The sequence below is a fragment of the Opisthorchis viverrini genome (assembly GCF_000715545.1).
Source record: "Opisthorchis viverrini unplaced genomic scaffold opera_v5_228, whole genome shotgun sequence".
In the NCBI taxonomy this organism is placed as follows: Eukaryota; Metazoa; Platyhelminthes; class Trematoda; order Opisthorchiida; family Opisthorchiidae; genus Opisthorchis; species Opisthorchis viverrini.
In genome coordinates, this window is record NW_008751882.1 from 762,478 (window position 1) to 788,041 (window position 25,564).

Sequence of the window (25,564 nt, forward strand, 5' to 3'; positions counted from 1 at the left end):
TTTCTGCACCGGTGCTAACTGGGCAGTGCCGATGAAACCGTTATTCGTTTGAATTAAAGGAATAGCCTAGGTGTAATAGCATATGTTCCTCTCAATGAATCCATTGCAGGCCATGTATCCTTGGAATTGCGTTCGGTAGCTAAGACACCCGGTATGTTCATTGACTGCCCTAGATGCAAGACCCGGTGTGTTCGTGGACAGCCCTAACTTTGGTTTATAATGAAAGAACTGTCGGTGCGTCCTTTGGAGCCAACGGATTAACGATAGTGTCTGTGGTTAGGCCAGACCTGTAGCTCTGAGTACCAATCGTCAGGGTACACAGAATAATGTAAGCATGCTTACTCTCAGAGGTAGTAAGCCAACAAATATGCCCCGACAAATTTGTGGTTGCCACTGTTAGCCTATTCCGGCTGCAAAGGGTTTCGAAGAAGGCCATGAAAAGATTAGGGAAATTTTTTCGAGTGGCCACTGATCCGGTGTTTCCACTAGACTCGGGCAATGCTCCGAAGATATCGATGGTCAAACACTGAGAGTCCTTTGACGTCCTCTGCGACCAGATTTCTGACCGGTACAGTAACATATGGCGCATCGAATAATTGTAAACTCAACCCTTTACGGATAAGCTAATGTCACGCCTACGCCACAGGTGGTGGAGGTTCCCAAAAGCTGCTCTAGCCGACTGCAGTTTGGAGTTAAGCATAGCTAAAGAAGGCGTAAGAAAAGTACGAGCTTCTTTCTCAATAGCAGTAACCACTTGGCAGAATAAACTACAGAGGGAAGTGGTTGTAACTATATGTTGTTAGTCCCCCAGTTCGGCTTGGTGGGTCCTCAGAAACTGCTCTGGGAGGCAGTTTGGGTAGTCCCAGCGTTATCCACTATCTGCCTGCTTTGCAGCCTTGAGGTCCCCTTTTCGGTTTCGATTGTTTGGCTTCGTAAGAAAGCCTTACTTGTGCCGCTGAGAACATAAAGAGCAGTGCTACACCTTTTTTCACTTGTGTCCTTCAGGTGAACGACAGCTACTGAGCGACAAGAACAAAAGCGACCCGGAAACCTTGGGCATTAGCCTCGATCCTATGTGTCAATCCGTGAATCCGTGAGTGACCTTGATCGCTGCGGCAACCGCTTGGCGACTTTTGAGTATCGCTCCACAGAATCTTCACCGTTCTATTTTTTTCCTTTCAGTGAGGCCACTTTGATTTGCTTTCTGCACTTCCGACCATGACTTCGCTTGTTATTTGGTATTCAGAAAATGTTTTAGGTGATACATTAAATGATTACTTGGTCCATTTCGGGAGATCCGAGCGAGCATTGTGTGGTGCTTTAGGTATCACTGATTTCTGCCATTAACACTGGCATCACGTGCATGCAGGAACCGTTCAAGGCGCCGGAAATTACAGTTAAAAAACGCGACACCTTAGGCAAAGGCAGAGTACAAACTTAACAAACACTAAAACACGTTGTTGTAGCGCACATAAACAGCCTGATACGCCTGAGTATTGTCCTCCAAAATGCTTGAACTACGACTCAGTAATCAACCCCGATCGACTGACCTGCCTGACAGGACAGCCGATTCTGTTAACACCGTAGATATCTGAAACTTGTGAATGTGAACTCTAAAAGTTCCCTAACCAAATGTCTGGATACCAAACAGTTATAAATTGTAATTTTTTGGGTCCTACATGCCAAACAGCTTGAGTAGGCTAAATAAACTAATAGCAAAAAAGAAAGTGAAATGTTCTGAACAAAAATAAGCTAAACTACAACCATTTATCAGCAGTTAGGAACTTTTCACATTTTATTTGGTCTAATCAACAGTTAGCCACCGATATTCCCATTTCCAAGAACTCAAGACCAAGAGCTTGCTTAATTAAGAAACTCTCACACCGTGTCCTTTGTCTTTCCACGCAGAAATGACTGGCTGGATTCTTCTGGAGTCTAAGCATTCAAAAGTATACCAAACGCTGATGGTTTTGGAGCCCTAGTGTCAAAGTAGTATGCCGTACGAAAGAACCATTATGCGAGTAAAGTATACAAAATGTTCCGCTTTTAGCGGTAAACTCAAGGTTGGTAACGTAGCGTCACTGAAATCTGTGGTGTGAGATTAGTTGGTCCGTAGCTCATTCTAGTGGGACTAACATCTTTTTCACCACACTAGGACTAAAGAACTCGTTGGAGAAGAACATGTAATTGTTTCGTAGCTACATAAGCAGACATGATGCAAAACTTTAAGCTTGGTCAGCCATAGCAAATCACTTTCATTTTAGGCCAATTTCAACCCTTCTGGAGAGTCTCACCTACAATGAGTGAAGTTGAGCAACAAGAAGGCGGTGCTCAGAAACCACCTGATCCATATCTCCCTTGGGGTTTTCCAGAAGAATTTGACCTCTGTGATGCAGTTCGAGTTAACGATCTGAAAAAGATCAGTCAGTGCATTGGAGATGGAGCTAAAATTGATTTCTTTGATGGATTTGGCCGAACACCCTTGCATTATGCCTGCCAATGTAAGTTTACCGAATCACAGTGTCACAATCATGGTTAGTGTAGATGGAAGCTATGAGGCTACCAAAATGCTGCTTGGAAATAAAGCTAAAGTCAACATCATGGACGCAAATCAAACCACACCACTTCATTTAGCTGCTAGAGGTTTGCTTATTTGACCGGATTAAGCCAACTGTCAGTTTAGGCAACCATCATGCAATCACCAAACTCCTATTAATCAGTGGAGCAGACATTAAGATTGAATGTCTAAGTGGATGCCGACCAATCGATTTTGCACCCTACGGATCCGAAACATGGCAGGTTAGTTACGAAGCCAGTGTTCTGTTCGAGAAGTAAACTACCTAGAGATCCACCTCTTGAGGCCACCTAATGAGCTGATAAGTAGCAAATCGCCTTACATCGTTCCACATATAACAGAAACTCAAAAATAGATGAACTGACCCACTTTTCTGAAGCAGGGCCTAGATATCTAGAAAAATATGGCGGATAGATAGAAGTAGACCAAGACAATGGTGAGTCAAATAGTAAAACAATAGGTCTGACAGGTTTTAACCTCCAAAGAACCAAACGTAAGGATGGCGGTGGCTGTGTGATTCTGTTATCGTCACGGCTAAAATGCCCGTGACCTGGCTGTTCGAAAAGCTGGTAATCCAGCAAACTCTGACAATTCTGAGGAAAGTAGTCCTTCGGTGCTCCGTGAGTGGAGAATCTTGTCGCTTCGCTGACGAATGCGGCATGTTGTCCTTAGAAACTCTGTATTCTCCGCAGGGGTATCAGACTGTAGGAGACGCTTCGACACGTTTTTGCAGCTCTGCATTTGTACACGAGATCATGAGCCAAAACAGGTCTATGTTTCAGGCATTTAGTGCGTCAAATGTTTTTAACTTCCTGCTAAGACATAATGTCCTGCACGTGTAAGTCCAGACTGTAGTTTGACAGGTGGGGTTATCGCATGAATTAACAAGGCATAGGTTGAGTAAGCAAACTTTAGACGTCAGTGGCAAAGTGGCGTGTTCAAACATATCGAGGGATGTCTTGTCATCTGGATGTGAGACTTCTAGCAGCGGAGCACAGGTCTCCGTCCAGCTGTAGCACCCTTTCGGTGCCTAACTGTTATGCCACCCGAAGGAAGCACGAGAGCTGGGATACCACCAGGTTGCCCAAGCCTAGACAGGAGAAATCGAGGGGCAGAGGTCGGGTTCGAACCATGGACCTTTCGGTCAGTAAATTTGCACTCTAACCACTTGAACCATCTCGCGCTCTCCTGAGACGCTAGTTCGTTGAAGGCTGGTGCTAGCAAGTCCACAACAGGGTAATGAGAAAAAAGTAGATAGTTGGTCAATCTTGGAGCTGGCGGAGGGATATGAAAACGACCAAGGAAAGTCTGGATACTGTCAATGAGAACCAGCTTCAAAAACGGAGTTCGCGTGATTGTTCCTGCATATGGTTGTAGATTCCAGAATATAAGGCCACTAATTGAGGTCTGTGTTTTTCTTGTTGACGTTTGTCCAGATTTCCTGATTGAGTCTATGAATCTGGGGTTGTTTCATGAAGATTGTAGTAAACTTCCACTAGGTCCACTATCATTCCCTTTTATTCTCTTCTTCACTCCAAAGCGAAGCATTGATGTTGAATACCGATTTTGTGCTGTAAATGACGGTTATGACGATGTCGTATTGTCCACATGCACAATCACGTTTAGGTACCTTCCCCTGACCACATAACGTTGTTAAGACCATCTCCCCTCCTGTACATCAGCCAGGCTGTCAATACATATTTGAAAAATTCGGTTTAAGCTACGACGGGAGCAAGAGGGTTGCATCAAACAGACTGGGTTGTTGCGGTCTGCCTACCGGTAGAATAATGTGAGCTTGATGACAACAGTGGGGCTCTTTAATGAACACAAAAAGGGAAAACTTTTGTAAAACTTTCACTCGGATAGAAAAGAGACAGAAAGCAAGGCTCGCACTACACAGATAATGGAAACGTGGGGTGTGTACGTGGCATCAGAGTTTGCTAGAGCTTTCAGCGCAGGAAAAAGGTCTTCATTTTCATCCTACATCGCTGCTTGTATGTTTTTCGGACCAGTTTATCGGGAACATCCTGACAAAGTTAGAACAGAGGTATCAATTCAAAGGCAGTTGACGTTAAAGAGAACACAAGCAGCTAATTTCGCTATTTCAACATCGTTGTGGCTGCGTTTTACGCTGGAACAAAACAAACAGTGAATATACCATATGGGTGAATGACAAACCTCCGTTTTTTAGTGCCTGAACATGAAAATCAATGGGATGACACCATAGTGAAGGATACGACTGAACTCGCCCCGGTCTACTCTCTTTTTCTCATAGAATCACCTACATTGTGGATAATACTTAACTCGTCCGGGGAGCCGCTGTATTACGCTTTCCATAGTCCCACAGGCGTGTGTTCTACCTTATGGTTGTGATACTGCCGCCAGACTTAACCCCATAGATCAAACCCGTTCGAGATGGGTCAACGAACACCCGTTTCTAATGACTTGAACCATTTCAAACCCGTAAAAGATAATTGCTTTTCGAGTGCCTTTTTCATTGTGTGTAGGTGCTGCTGGATGCAGAAAACGGCAAGCTTCCCGACTTGAATGACTTGACGAAAACAAAGCTGGGTCCACTCGTGCCAAAGTTTGCAATACAACGAGAAATCGAGAGACAGCGTGCACTAGAGGCAGCCAAACAGCAGAAGAAAGGGAAGAACAAGCAAGGTGGAGGGAAAAAGTCATCCAAGAAAAAGAAAAATAGATAACGAAAGTAGATGGGTTGGGGGTTGAATCAAATGACAACCGACAATCTCGCAACTACTGAACATGAAATGGTGATTTTTGTATCGTTTTTTGCTTACCTGTGTGAGGAGATATCACTATCATCAACGTTTTAGAGCTCTTTTTCCTAATGAAAACCCAGTTAGTTAGTTGTTTGAATGCGACAGAGTTGTCCATAACGAAGCTTATCACTTTTATCATGGAGGTTTTTATCAGCAATAGTTCCGACACGTCTGACGGACACACATCTTGCATGTTCAGTCATCGATTTTTGACCCCACTGTCGTTTGTAAATGCTTCGTTTTTTCTCTTACCACAATAAATTGAGTTATTTGATTATCCTTATAATCCCATCCTCATAAATGTCAGATGGAATACTGAAAGAACCACTCAGCCCCTTTTTAACTCACTTTACTCATTTTAACCCCAACTTTGAGTAGTATAGCGACGGATGTCCTCGGTTCATTTCATACCTAATCTAAGGATTGTTCTCACTGCTGTCAGGACAATGCCTCGAACCACCGGAGCGGTTTTCTGCCTAAATCTTCTCGGAGCCTGACCACCCGTAGGATGCATGATATCTAAGCACAGGTCGAAAGCTTTTGTCCAAGCTCTCCACCCCCATTCTTCTAACCAATATTAAGATTTATTTAAGTAAACAAATTAATATACACAGACATGCAAATTGTTTATGTTCAGGCCCGAACTTTCACAAAACAAGTACACGCACTGGTACTTCAGAAGCGCTGCATTTATAAGACGCGGCTGTTCCCATAGTAGCAAGTTGTCGACGTCAGCTTGCATCCTTCAGCAGTGTGGAAGTTCGCGTAATTTTCCGCGTAATTTGAAAGTTGACGGAAGCGATTGTTAAGAGTGGGTTTTTCAGAAGAGGGTCATGATTCGTGAGCTCATCATCATCACCATCAAAAACAGCGACATCATTGTGGACACTGATGCTTCACTAACGTACAACCACAGAGTCACCTAATTTTATTTCAAGCCTTAGAGTGGAAAGAAGAGAAAGAGAGTGGGTGAGGGAGGGGACTTAGTGCTGACAGCACGAAAGCCACTGACATCAATCAGCCGCCATTTCTTGTAACATCTCCAGAGAAGTACAGGTGGGGTCACGGGGACCCCGTCCGGCAAGACGTACAACACCAAAAACACCCAAACTCTTCGTGATTTTTTCACGCCCTTCTGACAACTCATGCGTTGTCCACCTCGCAGTTTGCGCCATTCTGAATGAGGCACGGAGAAAAACACTCACCTCGGTGTTTCGGCATGCATAGCACATGATCTAGCCATCTTATTCGGTGGTGGTGGATGTTTTCCCCGATTCAACTACCTGCCACACAACCAACTACCCGTTTACTAACACGTTGACGCCATCCAAAACCAGTCAAGCTTGTGAGGCATCAGTGGTCGAAAACCTGAAGACGCCTCACATCATCTGTCCGCAGAGGACATGTTGGAACCGAAGGCTTGATGGGACCCTTTGTAGTTCACAGCACACTGATAATTTTCTGCACACAGTTCTTCACTTTTAATGTAACCATTGGCTGTGAAGCAAAAAACTCGACCAGACTGCTGCTCAAGTCAGGGACTAGTTATCTTAGCTTTTGGGAAATTCGCCTACCGGATGGGCTCCAAGGAGAGCGAACCTGCTCGTGGGCTGTTTGAAGATTTTAACCAAGCATCCCATACCACTTATGCCAGATGAAGGCCACAAGTCATTCAGTTTCACAAAGAAGCTCGCGGTAACTTTCACAGTCAGAGCTCGTTGTTGAGGTGATCTGAGGTCACCTTGGCTTTGGTCGATTCAAGTGGTTATAGCGTGAATTTACTGACCGGAAGGTCAGTGTTCGAACCCGGTTTGAAGATTTTAACCAAGCATCCCATACCACTTATGCCAGATGAAGGCCACAAGTCATTCAGTTTCACAAAGAAGCTCGCGGTAACTTTCACAGTCAGAGCTCGTTGTTGAGGTGATCTGAGGTCACCTTGGCTTTGGTCGATTCAAGTGGTTATAGCGTGAATTTACTGACCGGAAGGTCAGTGGTTCGAACCCGACTTCTGCATCTCGACTTCCTCTGTCTAGGCTTGGGCAACCTGGCAGTATCTCAGCCGTCATGCTTCCTTCTGGTGGAATAGCAGCTAGGCACCGGAAGAGTGTTACAGCTGGACGATCACACAAAGGTGAACGCACTGAATGATGGCTGTATTCTGCCACGAGTGGAATATTACCAAGCCCTTTTGACCGTCAGTTACCTCTCCTCCGACTAATCGTGCACCCGACTCCCATGTCTCTACAACCGCGAATGCTCTACCCTGCTAAAATTAGTATCATACACATGCACAATTGCTTTATCGTTTGATGTATTATTTGTCTGACAGATTCTTGTTTTTCACGCACAGCAAACCGACATTCTTCTAAATACGATATCCCCTTTACCAAAAGAAACCTCTGTAGTAAAACCGTATACGCACCGCACGAATGCAGGATATAGCCCTTTTGTCCATAAGCGGCAAAGTCCAAACGTTTGTTCTACCGCCGTACTACACAGATGCAAGTGTACGGAATTTCAAGAGTGGTACGGACATAGCCCTGAACAGCGGTTTTCTGTAAATGTGGCCTCAAAAGTGGTCAAAATGAACTAAAGAAATATGGAACGCTGTACACAGATTCGTAAGAAAAGACATTCAAACCGAATGCACTGAGCGCAGAAGATCAAAAGTTTCTGTGCTAAAAATACCCCTGGTTAGACCTGTGTGCAGAAAGACTGCCCCCATGCCATCTTCACCTCTAAACAAGTTCATTTCCTATGAAATTCTTGACGGTAAATCAATGATTTTCCCATCTTTTCCCCTGTTGCGTAGATGATTTCTTGCATGGCTAACAGACCTATCCTAACAGTGCAGTTGGATCGTGGATTTTGATGCTCGAATTCCGGGTTGCAGACATGGTCAAGAGTGAGATTAGGTGATCCCATTGCAATATAATGCTGACTGGGCTCGGAGTTGATCTGAATGGTGTAACCAAAGCATCGTTCGGCTGTGAAACCTTTTCGGCGTCCAGCCTACACACCACTCGAAGGAGATACGAGGACTGAGATAATGTCAGCTTGCCCAAGCCTACACAGGAGCTGTCGAGCTGCCAAGGTTGGGCCCGAAACCCGGACCTCCCGGTCACTAACTTTACTACTTTCACTACGGTTTCAAATAGAGAATGAAACAGCATCAAACCTGCACACTGAAGTACGGACCAAAAAAGATGGTACGCTGAACCAAATTGGCAAATGAACCCATTGTTTCTCACGGTGCTTAGGCTGAACTACATGAAGTAAAAAACCTCAGATTTTGAAGTTAACATCTTCAGTGTACCAGTGAACACTAATGGGCGTTGTCTGAATATCTAGTACTCACAAAGACAGACAAATGCATCGGTTGATCGAATCCATCGTGAAGTACAATGCCTCTACGGTGGATTCGATCAACAGATGCATTGCGCCAGATCCAATTTACGTAGCACTATGTACAAAGGACCAACACCTCAACCGGAATACTCATGGGGAGTCGAGTGTCGGCTTCACAAGCCAAGAAACAAGGAACAGCTTGGAGTCGGATCAACAAAGGTCAGAACAAGGAAGGAGATCACTTTGGCATTGACCAGAGTACGCGGGCAGGAGAGGCCAAGCTCAAAAGTCACGTGACCATCGACCAATCTGGACACAGGATAGCAGAGCAGCCAATGGAACAGCCCGGCCGAACAAGTAATCATGATCGGAGGTCAGCTCTTACTATCAGCATGTTCTTAGTGATGTCACCTCGGTTGTTGATAATATAATCGCCCAGCTCAGAGAACAAAGCATCCGCGCTACGTGAGCTACCAGTGAAAGAAAGAACGCCTTTGCTGCGGAGTAATTGATGCCAAGTGACCAGTTACAGACTATTGGGCAGGGAAGCAAAACTCTCATATGCATTTCTTTTACAAAAACTGAACATCCATCTTCTCTTGAACGCGTCTTCCTGAACTTTCCTGGATAGTCATTGACTGTTGCTCAAATCCAAGCAAATGCTACAAAGTGACTCCACTAATTCCGCAACAGATCTCCATCTTCAAGGGACACAAAGCGAATTTACAAGAAGAAAACACTACTCGCATACCTCCCCCATCAGCAGTATCACCGTTACACCAGCACTCTCCCCTATAGTTCCATTGTTGATACTCACGGTTTGATGTGAAGGATGTATCCAGATCGTTGATCACTCTTCGCTAATTTTCATACATTGTCAACTGTAATATGTTGGTGATTAGATAAATTTCTTAATCATATACTGTAGTTTTATTTCCACTTTACTTACTTTACTATAAAAGTACGGAACTGAGGAGTACAAGATTGTCGTGCATGGCATCCAAAGTGACCTTCTTGGAGGTTACAACTGACTACTTCTCCGGGAACCACTGTGAATTTGACCATCCATATGGTGGAAAACTGAGGTTTTACAGTAGTTTGTATAGCGGAGGGCTTGATCATTGTGGGATCGGCTGAATGTGTTGATATGCGAGGGGAAATTCAAGGTTAAATTTGACGCCGTATTCTGACTTGATCAAAATGATGACTTGATACACCCCGAAAGTGAGAACTATCCCGCATGACCTTTGACCTCTGAATCGTCACTGGATATCAGATAAACATTGCATTTCAACCATTCTAGTTCGAAGTCAAACATCACAACTTGGCAACCAATCGTCCAGTCAAAAGAACCGGAATTCGAATAGATTGTGCACTTTATTCACAGTCGGTCCACATTAACAGGACAACAGAAGCAGAGGACTTGTCAGTACGTCTAGGCACATAGAAAAACACGGAATACATGCTTCTACGGGCTTTGGGAAATAAAGATCTTTTGAATCGACAAATTGGCTGTGGGCTGATGAGCACGGCAACGGAGGTGAGTGGCTCTGGTTGTGATGGTAACGATTTCCCCTTTGCCCCTAGATTTGATAACATACAGAGCCGACGTTCAGACTCAACGAGCTGAGGCCGGATTGATCGAAGCTGCGCACCTTGAAGTCGATAACAGGCAGTACTTCGAGATCCGTAGTTTCCACTCGAATCTTCGTGGCCGCTCCGCGATTCATGTACTTTAGAGAGGGGAAGAGCGAAGCACAAAAGTGCATGGTGTCACTTGGAATTAGGGATTTCAATGCAGGTAAAAGCGATGTAACTGGTGTGTGAATTTATCCATTCTGGTGAAAGGTACTTCCATATGGCAGCACTTCATCAGCCGCCTTCATTGCGACTTACTCACGAAAAGAAGTGATGCGAAACTTAGATGTGAAAAATCAACACACGGAGAAAACATCTTATGAACTGCATGATTAGAAGATAAATACACGACTTTTTTGTATCATTGCGAATCGTGCTGCTAACAACCTCTATTTGTGGCCAAGTGCTACAGTATTGGTCAAGTGAACAGGATATAATCTCTCAAGAGTTTCGTGAAATGCACGCGGACGAGGATCTAAGCGTCCTATTTACTTTCAGACATCGCACTCCCATTGGCTACCTGCAAGGGGTACCCTCATTTTTATTCAAGAGACTGAGAGACACTGAAAAGACACGCAGTTCAATAGCCATCAGGCCTTAGTGAGATACACTCATCTGCATACGAATTGGTTTTCAAGGGAGGCCCAACTGGATCTCTCGTTTATGTGTCGCACCAGGCCGTCTCATGTCTCAACTGGTATTGTGCACCAGTATCGCAATAAATCGTATAGGTGTAAGGTGCTACTCATATGGTTACTGAAGACTCTTTAACAGCAAATTCATTTGAAGAGGTACATCATAAACGAGCGACCCAGTTGGACCTTATGTGAAAACCAAACTGGTATACAACTGAGTATAGTTCGTTAATTTCGTACAACCTGGGTTTGAGTAAAGCATAAGGCTGACGGAAACTCGGGGACTGCGTCTACTTGATGAGCCCAAAGAAGGGCAAAACCGGTCATAGGCTGTCGAAGAGTTTTCAACAACCTTGTGAGTAGTACAACACGTCTACACATGTATCGCGATATCTCGAATATCGTAGCGACTGAAACATGGGGCGGCCTGGTGCAGCACACTCGGTTGCTTAAAACACCACAAACGAGAGATTCATCTGGGTTTCAGGTGAGTCACCCGTTAAAACCAAATTGGTGCGCAAATGACTATGCTTCGTTAATTTCCTGCAATTTTTGTTCAAGTAGAACATAAGGTTGACGGCAACTCGTGGACTATGCCTACCTGATGAGCTCCAAGAACGACAAAACCAGTCGTAGGCTGTCGAGGAGTTTTCAGCAACTGCATTATTGATCAAGGCCTTCAAACAGGAAATTTAGAAATTTTAGGAAACATGGATGCAGTTTTACACCATCCATGATGTAACTCATCGGTGACAGCTTTGCATGCACGCCAAAAAGTGAAAATGCGTGTAAACCTACCTGGCAGCCGTCATACTCCACTGTAATACTAGTATCAATTCTGTCCAGTGTGTTCCGATAAATTCGCTTGTCCATATGTTCCAGTCCAAACCCGAGACGCTCTCCGCTGCCCAAGTCGAGCATTCGACCGTTGTGTGCCAACAAGGCGGTAGCAACGTCAAACTTCGGTTCGGAGAGCTTGGGATCCCAACGACCGTAGATTGCGGTGCCGTCACATAGGAACTCCAATTCTTGAGAGGCTCGTCGGTGTTGAATGCGAAGCATGTTGACTTGAGAATGATCTCCATAGTCATGTAGCTGAAGAGTCAAATGAAAAGTGGATGCTCATCCGTACCAAATTGCAAGCGCAAAACTGCGTAAAAATGACTTAAATGCCCCGACCTTCTGTCAAAATTCGCATCACAAAAAAATTCAACGCCATGCGACTAGACGTTTTGCTAGTGAGGTAGCTCTTCTCCTCATCCGAAGATAGTGTGTTCAATTTAGACAATGTACGGGGACATCTCGAATGATGAAAACGACCTTGTGCAGCGCGTTCAATTGAGGGACCCTATAAATGACAGATTCAACTGGGTTTCAGGTAAGTCTCCCGCTAGATGCAAATCAGTTTGAAAATTGGTGTGAAGCATGGTTTTCCTATTGCCCTCTTAATACCGTGAACCCGAGTCTGAATAGCTGCTTGATAGCCTGATGCGCTTAGCCAAACCAGAAAGCCAATGAACACGTGAGTCAGCTGATCTGTTGGTCACTGACGCGTACAGGTGTGTCATGTTTAGCCGAGAATAGCCTGTTTATAAAGCTCACGTGGAAAGTTCTGGGCGGGCCAAAAAGTGATTCTAAAAATAGAACTCATCTTTCAAGGCCAAGTGAAGGACAACCGATTAAATTTGTTCCAACAAAAACGGCTATTCCATTGGCAGTTGTGTAGTCCAGTTACGTTTGGAGCAGATCCTCCTAGCAAGAATGAGCGTCCTTCATAAATTGCGTCCAATTTCTGTTCAGTTAGTGCATTAAGTTGACGCCAACTCGGTAAACTCACCTTCCTGATGAGCCCAGAGAAGGTCGAAGCCGGTCGTGAGCTGTCGAAGAGTTTCTACAAAACGATGAATAGACTGTAGTTTTTCCTCATTGCAGTGCTTCCATTAACATGATTTCAGAAAGCCCCGAATCCTCGGTTAGTTCGGGTGCTTACTAGATATTGCATTCTATCGACGGGGCATAACTTTTCCCAAAATCCTCTGACAATTTGTTTAGTCAGCTACGAGTGGATATATCTATGGAGGTACCCTCTGAACCGCCAATTCATATATAGTAATAATAGCAATAAGCGTTCACTTGCGACACCCTTTCAGTGTCATCCTTCTAAGTCATCCGAAGGAAGCACGAGGGTTGAAATTCTGCCAGGTTGCCAATTCATATATAGTAATAATAGCAATAAACATTCACTTGCGACACCCTTTCAGTGTCTTTCTTCTAAGTCATCCGAAGGAAGCACGCGGGTTGAAATTCTGCCAGGTTTTCCAAGCTCAGGCAGGAACAGTCGACTTGCAGGATACACCACCCCACCTAACCAGCCCGTGTGATATGCCTCAACGCATATGAAGGTGTTGGCATGCTCATCCTCCTCAATGTTGCTCTTTATCCGCGTCACCTGACGTATGATTGCGAGCAATACGACAGATTCCGCAACCTATGATTTCGCCGAGTGTTTTTAACGTGCAGCGATGTAAAAAGGCAAAATGAGAAGGCCTGTCCACAGCCACTTCTTGAATGATTTTGTCCAATCAAATCATCGTGTAAGCCTTAAGAATGTAAGTGACTGTTATATCTACTGATTCGCCAGTCTGTTCTATTGGGCTGCTGATCCGCTCCAGGACCTAGTACCGGAAAAAAGACCCACAGAAGGGAACAGAACAGCCATATTTCGAACAAGCGAGTGCAAGAATACGACGGTCTCGAGCAAGTTATTGGAGGGACACTGTCTAACTTGGTCCAGTGATGACGCACACGGTCTGTTTTTGGTACGGGGCTGCGACGCGCTGCGTATTGCGGGGGCGTTGTCTGATCTTGATCAACGCTGACTCGCGCTGTCTGGGTTGGATACAAGTCTATGACGTGCTGCATATATGAGGGGGGCGTTGTCTGTCTGGTCAACATCTAGCAGAGCTGAGGTTCTCAGTAGATTTTGGGCATTCAGTGGTTGCTTTCAAGAATCTAGCCATCCTGATAGCGACCATCGTCAGGACTACAAAGACGCCCAATTGCTTGTCAGACTAGTGGGTAAAATGAATTTTCTGGGTCCTTCCGAACTAGTGCATAGGTGGCATGTGCTTAAGCAAAGAGTTGTGGTTTGAACTGATGGAGTAAAGCTGAAGAAAGGCACAACTAAAGAAACATAGCATTTTTCTTATAAAGTGTCACTAAATTCCTTCGAAATAACAAGACTTCGCTTTAGGACATTCTTAGATTCCGTCCAGTACGGCTTGGCACAAATTGTAGCAGGCACTTTCCTGAGGCGTTCTGTATCCAACGCACCTTCATCAATACCTGAAGACGATTCAGGCGAACATGGCTATTGGTGGGCGTTTCCAGATACATCACTGTAACTTTTAGGAAAACCGGGGCAAATTTGGGAAGACCTGTCACAGGCGAATTTGGTTTCCCCTGACTCCTTGAGAGAAAACCGAAAGGTTGATCACAATTCACGAACGCGGACAACACTGAATGGATTTTATATGGCCTAACTGACACATATCACGTCAACTTTCATGCAATACCGCAATTTCATTTTTATTCTAAAGGCTGGAATTGAATACCCCGTTAAGAAAAAAAGATAGGTGGATTGAGACAAATGACGGAAATTCAACGATCGATAAGTACGAGCAGCAAGTGTATGGGACAAAAATCTCTGTTGCAAGAAAGTGAGTTGGAAAAGTACACGTCCACAAGATAACTACAGCATCTTTGTGACTTCCTTGGCTCTCAAGTGTCTGCGTTCAAGCACGGTGGTTGACTTACATTCGGGGGTTTCGTTGAGTTCATCACACGCAACTGGCTCTGCCACTCGCTATCGCCGGCGTGGGGTTTCATGTAGGTGGTTAGCATACCCTGAATCAAAAGACATAAAATAGTTGTCTTTAAATGAAACAAAGCCAAAATTGCGTAGTCATGAATATGACAGAACGGTGTACCAGCCTGTTTTGGACTACAGTTTTCCTAATGTCTTCCTAATGCCAATGATAGGCATTAGGTTAGCCACTTGCTACCCTGATGCGCTTCGCCAAAACCAAAAATCAATGAACGTGCGAACCAGCTGATCTGTTCAAAACTGACGCGTGCAGGCGTGTCATGTGCAGCCGAGGGCAGTCTGTTTACAAAGCCCACGTGGAAATTTCCAGGCCGATAAAAAACGATACTAAAAATAGAACTCATCTTTCAAGGACAGGTGAAGAACAACCAATTAAATCATCTCAAAGAAAACGGCTATTCTATTGGCACTTGTGTGACCCAGTTATGTTGGGAGATGGTTCTCCTAATACAACCCTAGCCAACTGAAAAACCAGGTGGTGGGTCTCATGAATCCCCATAGCGATGAATGCGAATAAGCATTCAATTTATGCACATAGTTTGGCAATGCTGCGTCAGTTTAGCCTAAACTATATGACGCCATCTTCTTAGCTGTTGGGAGCTTTCCAGCCAGTTCCTGATCTGTAAAGCTTCTATTTTAGAAACAGCCTGAGATCCATGTTTACTTGGTGAACGACGTCACTCTTATCTCAAAAACCCAACTAGGTATTCTGTGATCGCACACAAGCGAACCGTCGTTCACCATTATGCGCGCAGTTTTCTTTACGGATTACCAGTACTTTTGTCTTATCGATGAAGTGACTACAGGCTGGAAACTATGACAATGGTCCACCTAGAAGTTTGTTGCAAAGCAAAATAGCTAAGGATGAAAACACCGCAAAGGCCTTTCCTACCTACTCGGTGTGACCTTTACTGACCTATGTTGTCACCACGGCCTGGTTCAGACGGTGGCCAATCATCTCGCAGTTATTTTTAAATCACAATTCAAAAATTCCTTCGGAAGATTAATGGGCTATAAATGGAGCCTGATCCAATAGTCTGCCTAAGTGTTTTACTTAAAAGACAAACACAACCACCGTGACTCTGAAGACGTCATGGTTGGCATAATTTCATACTACTTGTGAGTAGTTTAACCTAATTGTGGAGTCACTTGGTCGAACACTGGGTCACGTTGACGGCTGTGGTTTGGTCAAACGAGTAACAGCGACTGTACGTCAGGTCCTTGGGTGCAACGTAGTGGATCGTAACGACAACACCGATTAGGGACTTTTGAGCGGCAATCTTCATTCATCCTTCTGTGGCAGTATTGCACGATGCTGAATGCTAGGTTCTTCACCTTAAAAGTGTTGTGCCTTTCCATGTAGTCAGTGGGATTCATCGTTTATCGTTTGTCTTTGCCATGACCAGTGTCTCAACTCAATATGTTCATTATTTTGTCTGTCTGACCTTGGGAAATGATTATATTTCTTTTTTATTTCTGTAAGATAATGCAGTTAACAATAAGCGCACCAGTTAATTATATCCTTTGTATGACTATTTGACTGCATGAGCTCAACACTGCGAACCCGTGTTGCGACTAGGGTATATTCATCATCATCATCATCATCATCATCATCATCATTGACAGCATGAAATCAGCGTTCAACACCGAGGATTCTCTGTCGCGTACAGCCATGATTTACCTTAAAGCCTTATTGTGAAGAAAATAATAAAGTTGGAAGGTACAAGAGACTCGATGCTAGCTTACTACAGTCATTCCTAGATGTCTGCACATCCGGACAGTGATTAAGGAAATCTGTAGAGAAAATGCCAAGAAGATTGCCACTGACACCGGTTGGCAGTCATATCTTGCACACTGGGGTATATCATGGAGATGAGTTACCTCAAATAGCAGTGACCGGGAGCAGACATGTGAGTCAACTACCTCGGTGACAATAGGTTTCTTACTGGATTTTGAGTATAGTGAAATCGGGCTGATAGAAACAACTCGTCTGAGAATCTTCCGAATGAAAAGGTTGATTGAAAAGCAAGCCGCAAGATGCAACGTCAAGCGTATGCTCTAGATGGCAGCTGACGGAAGTAAACAGGTCAAAAACGGGACCTTACCTGATCCATTGTAGACTCTACGCATGTCTCAACTCGACCATCGTCGTAGAATACACACTGAACTTTGATTGTGTCACCACTGATTCCTTCGTTTGGATCAATCCAGTAACTGTAATGGAAAAAAGGCACCTGTATGGTCTATCCAACTATTGAACTACTCAGCTCGATAAAATGGCCTTGTTGTTGTAACTCATATACGGTTGCTTATAAAAGCCTTGAGGACAGAATGGAAACTTGCCCCGACCCAATCATTAGTAGTAATCTTTAGGTCGTGAAGGAACAGGGATCAGATTGGGCTATCGGCTTCTTCTGATAGCGATAACAGCTCAAACTCGTGTGTGTAGGTCAATAGGAAATTATCGGTTTGTATTGCGAAATAACGCCTGTCAGTGCCCTCTATCAAATCGCCAGGCTCTTCTACACCGTTTTTTTGGATTGGAAACTTGAGTTATCGTGATACACGCGGCTAAAATTTGTCCACTGTCTCTGGGTTGTGTCGACCTTCGAACTCGAAGAGAATAGGTCAAGGAAGCAGAAGCTTAAACAGACTTCAGCTTGTCCGCACACATCCCAGCTGCGAGAGTTTTCGAGCGCGACCCAGATTCCTGGAGTTATGTTTTTCCCAGACGGAGTCTGACAAAAGATTGCTTTACTGGGGCTAAGATGCGTTGGTCTCGCTTTGCGTCCTGAGTAAGTTGTGTTCCCTTGTTTGATCAATACTCATAACGTGACCGATTCTTACTAGATGTCTGGTTATTCTTACTTCTAGGGTTTGTTTCTTCTCAGGACGCACCCAGACATGGAAAAAGTGACACATCCCCAAGGTCACCATCGGTACAGAAAGCAGGTGCGTTGGCGGAGCTCACCAAACATGGCTTTCCAACATGCGACCAGCGTAGCGGGCCTGAAATTGTTCACGATCGGAACATCCTCATTGGTTGTACGGAGCGAACAAGTGAACGACCATATTTGGCCATTTAGTCATCCTGTATATTTACGCAGACGCTCTGTATGTTTTGTTTTGACAATACAGCGGTGTCCCGAGTTCTGTCTTCTCTCTATCGCGTAGTCTGACAGGCTCAGTGCAGGCGTAACCATAGACGGCCACCCACGATATAACATCTCTACTGTCATCTTTTATGCTCAAGTACGGCCTTTTCATCATCCAAGCTGGGTATACACAATGGCAATGTGGAACCATCTTTTTACAATGATTTATTGTTAGCAGTGAGGTCGTTTTGTGAATCAATTTCTTCCACTTGAAAGTGAGTAGTCCTGGAAAACCTGAGCGAATCTATGACTGAACCTTCTGGCTGCGTGAACATTCCAAGATTGGTCATAAGAACATCTACTGGATTGTTTCCGTAGGTGGCTGGTTGTTGGATATTTGAGTTCGTACAAATTTAATTCGGGGAGGACTATGAATTTGCAGCTTGATAGAAGGATTAGCGAGACATGTTTGTAGTTAACCCGATGACTTCATCACCTAAAAGATTAGGTGACGTAATTCGACCGAAATTCCGTGCGTAAAAACCCTGCAGACACGTGAGATCCACGCTACCTCTGATCTCCGATAAGGAAGAAGCAATTGTACAGTGCTTCCCAACGTTTCGACATTGATTGACTTCCCTCACAGCCCGAAATATCGAGCAGAAAATAATCATTTTTCTATCGGTCTCTCAAGTTGTGCTTTATTTTTCACCCCTTCTTGTCAAATTTGAAAAAGTCGACCGAATTCAGTCCAATCTTGGAATAAGCTATATTAGCTCCAAGCTAGTACCCACCCACCCATGGCAGGGTGGAGATTCAAATGCTCACCGAGCTTCGCGAGACAGTCGTTGTCAAAAAACCAAAAAAGTTCTTCTCCGCTTCCAAACCTGCATAGTATAATGCACAATTAAATTTGTGAAACATCACATCTGTTTGTATTCTAGGTACTGTCAATTCTGAGGAAGTCTTTGCAGACTAGGATTACAGCACTGAGTTCAGCAACATACAAGGACGGACTGACTCTCTCTTGAAGGACCCCCTGTACACCGATTACTCATAGCCTAAAGCGAGGTACTCCCAAAGTTGTTCGATTTTTTTGAAAAAATCAATATGAAGGCGTTCTGCACCGCTCCACATCGCCTTCTGCCTGGCCATTGGTTACAGCGAACGCGCAGTGTGACCAATGGGCGTAGTACTTGGACAAATGGAAGTGTCCTTCAAACAACGAACAGACGATTGGCGAAAAACAACTACCGATCACTCTGAATAGCTCAGATTATGGAGGAACACTGTGGTGATCACTTATAAACTCAACAAAGATGTCAGCATTGACAAGCAGGACATATTTTTATGCTTTCAAAAACTATCAGTGTTTTGAGTCAAATCCATGGAGTCAGATAAATGCAGACAAGGTACAAGCGGCTAGCCAGGTATACTTGGGAGAATAGCTAAAAGCAGCAAAAAATCACGAAATAACTTGCGTATCGTTTTTGGCAAATTTGTTGACCAGTCGGATGTCTTTGCAGGTGCGTGCAGGGTACTTGATCCTCGTTCCCTGTGGGTGACGAGCGAGCTTGGCTCTCTTGTACAGTGTGTCAACCCGTTGGAATATCCTGGCATTGATATCCTCCAGCGTTTGTTCTGCAACGATACGTAACTACAATTGATGAGACATTCTAGAGCTGCACAAAAACAGGATAACGTAGGTGCCCTTACAATACCCCCACAACTTTTGCTAGTCATAAATTAATAAACGGGTTTCGAACAACCGAACTTACCGCGAACCGGGTTAACCGACCTTCTCACCCTGCGTAGGCCGTTTTCAGGTGCATTAGTGACCTTGACTTGTCCTTGTGGACCTGGTCTGCCCATTGGTCCGGGCTCTCCAGGTTGGCCGGGTTTTCCACGAGGGCCTGGAAACATCGATAGCTTTTCTGTTATGTATGAAAATTACCCCGCTGGGAACAAACTAAATAAAATCAGATAAACACAAAAAGTTGCAGAATCGCGGAGATAGAGCTGGTAAAATTACCAAAGTTCGATACTTGGCAGAGGTATCCTTTCCCCTCAACTCACTTCCTGAGGGAGCTGCCTCCTAGATTCCAAAAACTGTCGATGGAACAAATGGGTATCATTCCTGTGGGGCCCGCTTTTAGACACAGATTACTCAATCGTGTGGTGCTTGCCTTTCTTATATAGAGAAGGCTGTCTAAAATATCATTAAAACGGGCAAATAGACTCACTTCATTCTGACGATAGGTACCCCATGTGTAGTAACTGATTTTTTAACCTTCCGAAGTCTCTGAAACGCCTTGTTGCATGCGGATCCTGATAAGCTACATTTACAAGGTGTTCCCATCCAACCTCAGCAGACTACTCATGAGAATATTGAGTAGGATTGTAATAATGAGTGACAGAGGTACAATGTAGATTTTCTGCTAGGAATTGTTGTCCAGAGGCATTTTCTACCGGGTTGCTTGCCTCCTGGTTAACGAACATGTCAAGTGGGGTTTCCAGTGCGTCGGCTATCGATGTGATTTCTACATTAGTAGACGGGAAAGTGTCTTCATTTGCCGAAATGTCACAGTCGCACTTCCGACAGTTTTATCCCCCAGCAGTGTGTCATTACCAATCCAAAGAAAATGAGCTCTAGTTTTCGGAAAATTCGGTAGCAATCGGTAGATTTATCGCTGGGAAACGTTTCGCTTCGTCAGACCAAGAGACTAGATTATGAGGTTCGTTGTAGTCTAAGGCTGAAGGAGAACCAATCAGTTAAGACACATTAAATTGGTGTTAGGTGTCTGCTAAGGGATATTGTTTGTTGGGCCGGGTCGGAAAGTGCTAAGACTGACTGGAAAACCCAAATGAATTTGGGTCCAACCTAGGATCTAGTTTTTCCGGTTTGGTTAATTGAAGATGTCTGTTGAATTTAGTTTATAATTTTCGTCCGTCTATGTGGATGAGATGGTGCCACGACATTTCTGTAAGGGAGAGATTCCGTGAACTTTGTTCGGGTTAGGATTCCTATCCCCCTTTTTCTGTAAAGGATTCTATATTTATTGACTACCCCACACGGTCACGTGTCAACTCGGCCTATCAAATACCGCTGTCCATACGCCCACCAGTTCCACACCCTCGATTCTCCTCATGTTGTGATTTCCACCGCCTCGGCCATCAGCCGCTGTGATTCGAAAATTGTACAATCTCCAGACCAGTTTTGTCTTGTGTCTGACAAATGTGTCACCATCGTTGAGTCTTTGTCCAACGTTTGATATATATAAATCAATACAGTCAGGTGGCTTCAACACGTGACTCTACCATGCGGCCACATCTCTGGTCTACTAGTTGGTCCTAGCTACTTCGATTCACAAGAGGTTATCACGTCAAGCTAAAGGGAAACTTTTGCATCTCCGAGCCCATTCGTACACAACTTCTTTTTTGGGGTAGGGGGCTTGGCAAAAGAAGCCTTCACCAAAGGAATTATGGAATGATCCGTAGAGCATAGTCATGCTCTGAAAAAGCCGACTTTCATTTATCTCAGGTCACGTGCTGGAAGCCACGTGAACGGTTGGCGGCTAACCATTGATGAAACTTACCCTTCTGTCCTGGAGGGCCTGCAGGACCTTGACGACCCTGAGGTCCCGGTTCTCCATCATCCCCAGTAGGTCCACGAGGCCCTTGAGGACCGATATCTCCTTCACCTCCAACCTCTCCTGTCTCTCCAGGTGGTCCTGGGTCACCAATACTACCTTGCTCCCCTTGAGGTCCGGTTGGACCAACGGTACCAGGATTTCCTTTGACTCCTTTCAGTCCTTGGTCACCAGGATTGCCAACAGGTCCCGTGCTCCCCTATTTTGCAAAACAATATTGAAGAGAATAAATAGTTGGTAGCGTAACTGGACAAGAAAAAGACCTCCAAAGACAAAATTCACGCAGATGGCAGCACCTGCTAGAGCACTTTCCATTTGATACATCTTCATCAAGATAGCAACATTAGATGAGAAAAGTGGTGCTTCAGTGCAATGTGATTGTCATTTTACTTCAATAAAACTATATGTTGTGAGAGACTGGGCAGGCAGAGTACACGCGGTCAGTTCTTAACAGATTTCCGGAGTGCCTAAACTCAACCAGGCACTTTGGATGGAAACTGATGGCATTCAACGTCACTGACATCGGTTAGCCGTCGGTCTGCTCAGCAAGCAAAGAAAGAGTTGTGTGGATCTCATCCTGAGAGTCGAACAGAATCAACAGCACCCCGATCTTTTGTGACATCTTCTATTCCTTTCTGCTACATCAGCTTTTTCACGCTTAATTATGGTCTTAAATAAAATGACGAAACATAATTGAAACGGATGTCTGTGACAATCATGGGGGAACGCATATTTTTGTCAGAATAGGAGACTGACTTAATAACGTCATACATACCTGAGGTCTTGGTCACGAAAATGAAAGTTCATAGTGGGAAACTCTCATCTTTGGGCCAGTCACGAAATGTAACCAGGATAAAGCGAAAGACCGAAAGTGTGGTCGGTCTAACAGGATCCGAAAGCTTGCGTAAGCTTTCCAGATTCTGAAAGTTCATCCGTCTGACTACACCGGAATACATTTAGCTATCCAGTAGCTTATTGAAGTCACGGTGCTTATACTATATAATAATACATTTTTGGCATATTGATAGCATATATAGATGCAGGAGCCTCCGAGAAAGACGTCTTGCGCCCTTATTCTAATCAGGACCACTTAATGGAAGTCCCATGAGGTTTAGTTCGTTTCTTTTTCGGGCTAACTAGGGGCGTGATCTAAGTCTGCAAGTCGTTGTGTCTCCCTCTCTAGAAAGAAAAAGACATTAAGAGGTCAGAAACAGCCTCATTAGGGTGCTAAAAATGACGTCTTATGCAGTACTTTAATTGTAGCGCTCAAACCACGCTCATCAACCTGTTCTTCACAGGTGGGCATTCTAATCCATTCCAGGGTCTCCTCAGTAACACGCAACAAACCATTTGTTGGTGACGCAGACATTTTTAGTAATTGACTACCGCTCAGTGGAGGTCGTCTAGGGTCTTTCACTTTAGCTTTCAGTTTTGCTGCTCTGGAAGATACACTTTACCGATCGGCTACCAGTGGTTCAGTCCCTTCTGCAGTGCAGTTCACAACTATTCTCTCATCTGAAAAGATCATTTCTTAGAGCAGACCCGTTTTTTTGACAATTTGAAGCATATTATGACGGTAAGATCGTGCCAATGTCCTTCCTGAGCGTTTTCATTCGGTCTCTTCTGATAGACTCCTCAGTGAATAATCTTCAGAGGAGGGTCCAGCTAACAGGAGGCTTTAGGAAAGGGGACAATCCAGGATTTATGTGCCATCCGTAAGACGCCAAAATTCCAAAGTAGCCAGATTTGCTTGATGTTTCAAAAGAACCGGACAGTTGTTTGTGATGGAATCTTTTTCAGGAGAGAAAATACCACTGGCGGACTGACTATAGCAATCGTCAAAAAACACGAAAACTGGTAGTTCATACCATTCGGGATGGACTACATATTGATGCCGAGGCCAGTATAAAACAAGTGTACAAAAGTGGTCACGCCGCCACACAAACTGAACCCCCGGGCTACCAGACACCTCATAGAGGCGTAGCACGTCCTTAGACAACGTCGACAAAATAAATGTCATTGAGCGAAATTTTGATCGAAAAACATACACGTTTTCTGCGGCAATCAAAATTTAAAACGTTGTAGCGGAGGTATCAGATATGTCTAACTAGCTGAATAACTAAGCGACAAATAGTGGTACCGTCTCTCTGGAAGTTGTTAGACTCGATCATTAGACTCGCTTTTTCTAAGGAAGTGAAGACCAATATTCCTGACGGTGCGGATAGTTCAGGGCAGTCAATCAATCAATCAATCAATTTATCAGCTATAACCCGTGTTCCAGCTGCTACAGTTTCGATCAACACAAAACGGGGAAGTGGAATACAAAACCAAGTCTTGGAAGTGAAAGCGTGTTCAGTTTGTTCGGAAATTGGGTAGCTACGCAGTGAACGCGACAGCTTTGATGTACGAGCGCCACTGACTACGCGAGTCGTCACTGCCTTGTCCGTCGGTAACACACGAAGAGTAGAAGTCGTTTACTATCCAGCCGTCCTTAATAACCGAACATCACATCATTTGGACGGATGTGCCACGTACAGGACATGGACCAAACGAAGGCATGCCCTGATTGGTCAGAATGCCAGCCAATGCGAGTCGAGCATCTTTGATTCGACGCTTCTCGACCCCTCATGGAGATTCAGGCACGACCTTGTGGAACACTCTGCGACTACCCTATAAATACAGTTGTAATAATTTTCCTTTGTTTCCATAAAAGGCTGTGTAGAGCTACGGTGCCTTTTGATATACCATAGTGGGCGGAACAGGAAGCCAAGAAACCGATACAGAAGCAGGACAACAGGTACAATAGCTGTCAAGACGGCGCTCCCTGAATAAACAAATTTGTCAATGAATAGGACACGGAAAACAAAACTTACTGGTTTCCCAGGATTTCCTTTAGTTCCAGGTTGACCGACAGGGCCTTGCAGACCCTAAATGGAAAACCGAAACACCATGTTAGGAAAAAAGTTGAGGCCACTTGGAAAACTCCGAATACTCAATGAAACTTAGTCCACAAGACTACTGTTCCTATCGTTCAACTAATCTCAGACAGTGAAGCTGTTCCTCACATTTGAAAAATGTCACCGTAACAATTCAATGCAATCTAAATGTCATCATTTACTTTACTGTGACTGGAAATCAATTCTGTGTATCGTGGCGCTTTCTGAACGATACTGTGCTCAAGAGTGACCCGGCAGGGATTCGTGCTCTATTAGACAAAACCCAGTGCAGTTAGAATGCATTTCACCAGAAACCTGGTTGTTTCTCGCATTTCGGTAGAAGTGGTGACGCGATCATCTTGTTCTCGCGTCTACGGAGGCGGTCTACTTGTGTGTGTGTGTGTGTGTGTGTGACAAACTCTGCAAGCAGGCTTCTGCACGAAACCATAGGTAAACCATAAGTGGCAAACGCTTACACGCTACGCCGCCAGGGTTGGATGAGCCAAACAAGCAGAGGCGATGCACTCAAAGCGAGTGTTCCGAGCACGTGCAGCTATAGAAGATCTTCATGGAGAAGTGGGTCGTCTTAATGAGGTCCTGTTGGCTCAACCAACGAGGGCTTGTTGTCCCAAATATATCTTAGTTGGTATTCATCCTGTTGAGTAGTACACGGTGCGAAGTACCGAATCAATGGAACCACAGTGATGGTGACTGATTGTTCAACCCCGTAAAATTTATATAAATAGATGGATACGTGACCAACGGTAATGTGAAACTTTCAAGGTTATAGTGTTGGTTACCATCCTTTCAACGTTTATCTTTGACCACTTTACCAGAGTTTGGTTACCACCCCATCAACGTTTATCTTCAACCGCTTTCACAGTCCGATTACTATCTCATTAATGTTTACCTTCATCCACTCATATAATCTGTTCAACGCATGCACACCCGCTGTTTCATTCCTGTCCGCATTATGACGAACATGCGCCCCACGACTAACCAAGAGTGTTGG

The 25,564-nt window shown here is 44.5% G+C and overlaps 3 protein-coding genes across 3 annotated transcripts in view; 1 reads left to right on the forward strand and 2 right to left on the reverse strand.

Moving 5' to 3' along the window:
• Window positions 1-1,097, forward strand: part of T265_08578 (hypothetical protein) — a gene marked incomplete at both ends in the record, with an annotated part of 9,537 nt that extends 8,440 nt beyond the window's left edge. Inside the window, one exon of the mRNA XM_009174423.1 lies at window positions 1,006-1,097. Coding sequence (XP_009172687.1) covers window positions 1,006-1,097 — 92 coding nt within the window. The remainder of the gene's footprint in view (window positions 1-1,005) is intronic.
• Window positions 613-5,554, reverse strand: T265_14619 (hypothetical protein; the record flags this gene model as incomplete). The annotated part of the gene is given in 4 exon segments (XM_009174433.1): window positions 613-702; window positions 3,486-3,605; window positions 3,611-4,026; window positions 5,380-5,554. Coding segments are annotated over 4 exon segments (801 nt in total).
• A 4,514-nt stretch (window positions 5,555-10,068) lies between these two features.
• The window catches only part of T265_08579 (hypothetical protein), a gene marked incomplete at both ends in the record, with an annotated part of 64,582 nt that continues 49,086 nt past the window's right edge, over window positions 10,069-25,564 (reverse strand). Inside the window, 8 exons of the mRNA XM_009174424.1 lie at window positions 10,069-10,445; window positions 11,784-12,080; window positions 14,802-14,891; window positions 16,977-17,085; window positions 19,436-19,607; window positions 19,745-19,879; window positions 21,563-21,815; window positions 24,490-24,543. Coding sequence (XP_009172688.1) covers window positions 10,296-10,445; window positions 11,784-12,080; window positions 14,802-14,891; window positions 16,977-17,085; window positions 19,436-19,607; window positions 19,745-19,879; window positions 21,563-21,815; window positions 24,490-24,543 — 1,260 coding nt within the window. The remainder of the gene's footprint in view (window positions 10,446-11,783; window positions 12,081-14,801; window positions 14,892-16,976; window positions 17,086-19,435; window positions 19,608-19,744; window positions 19,880-21,562; window positions 21,816-24,489; window positions 24,544-25,564) is intronic.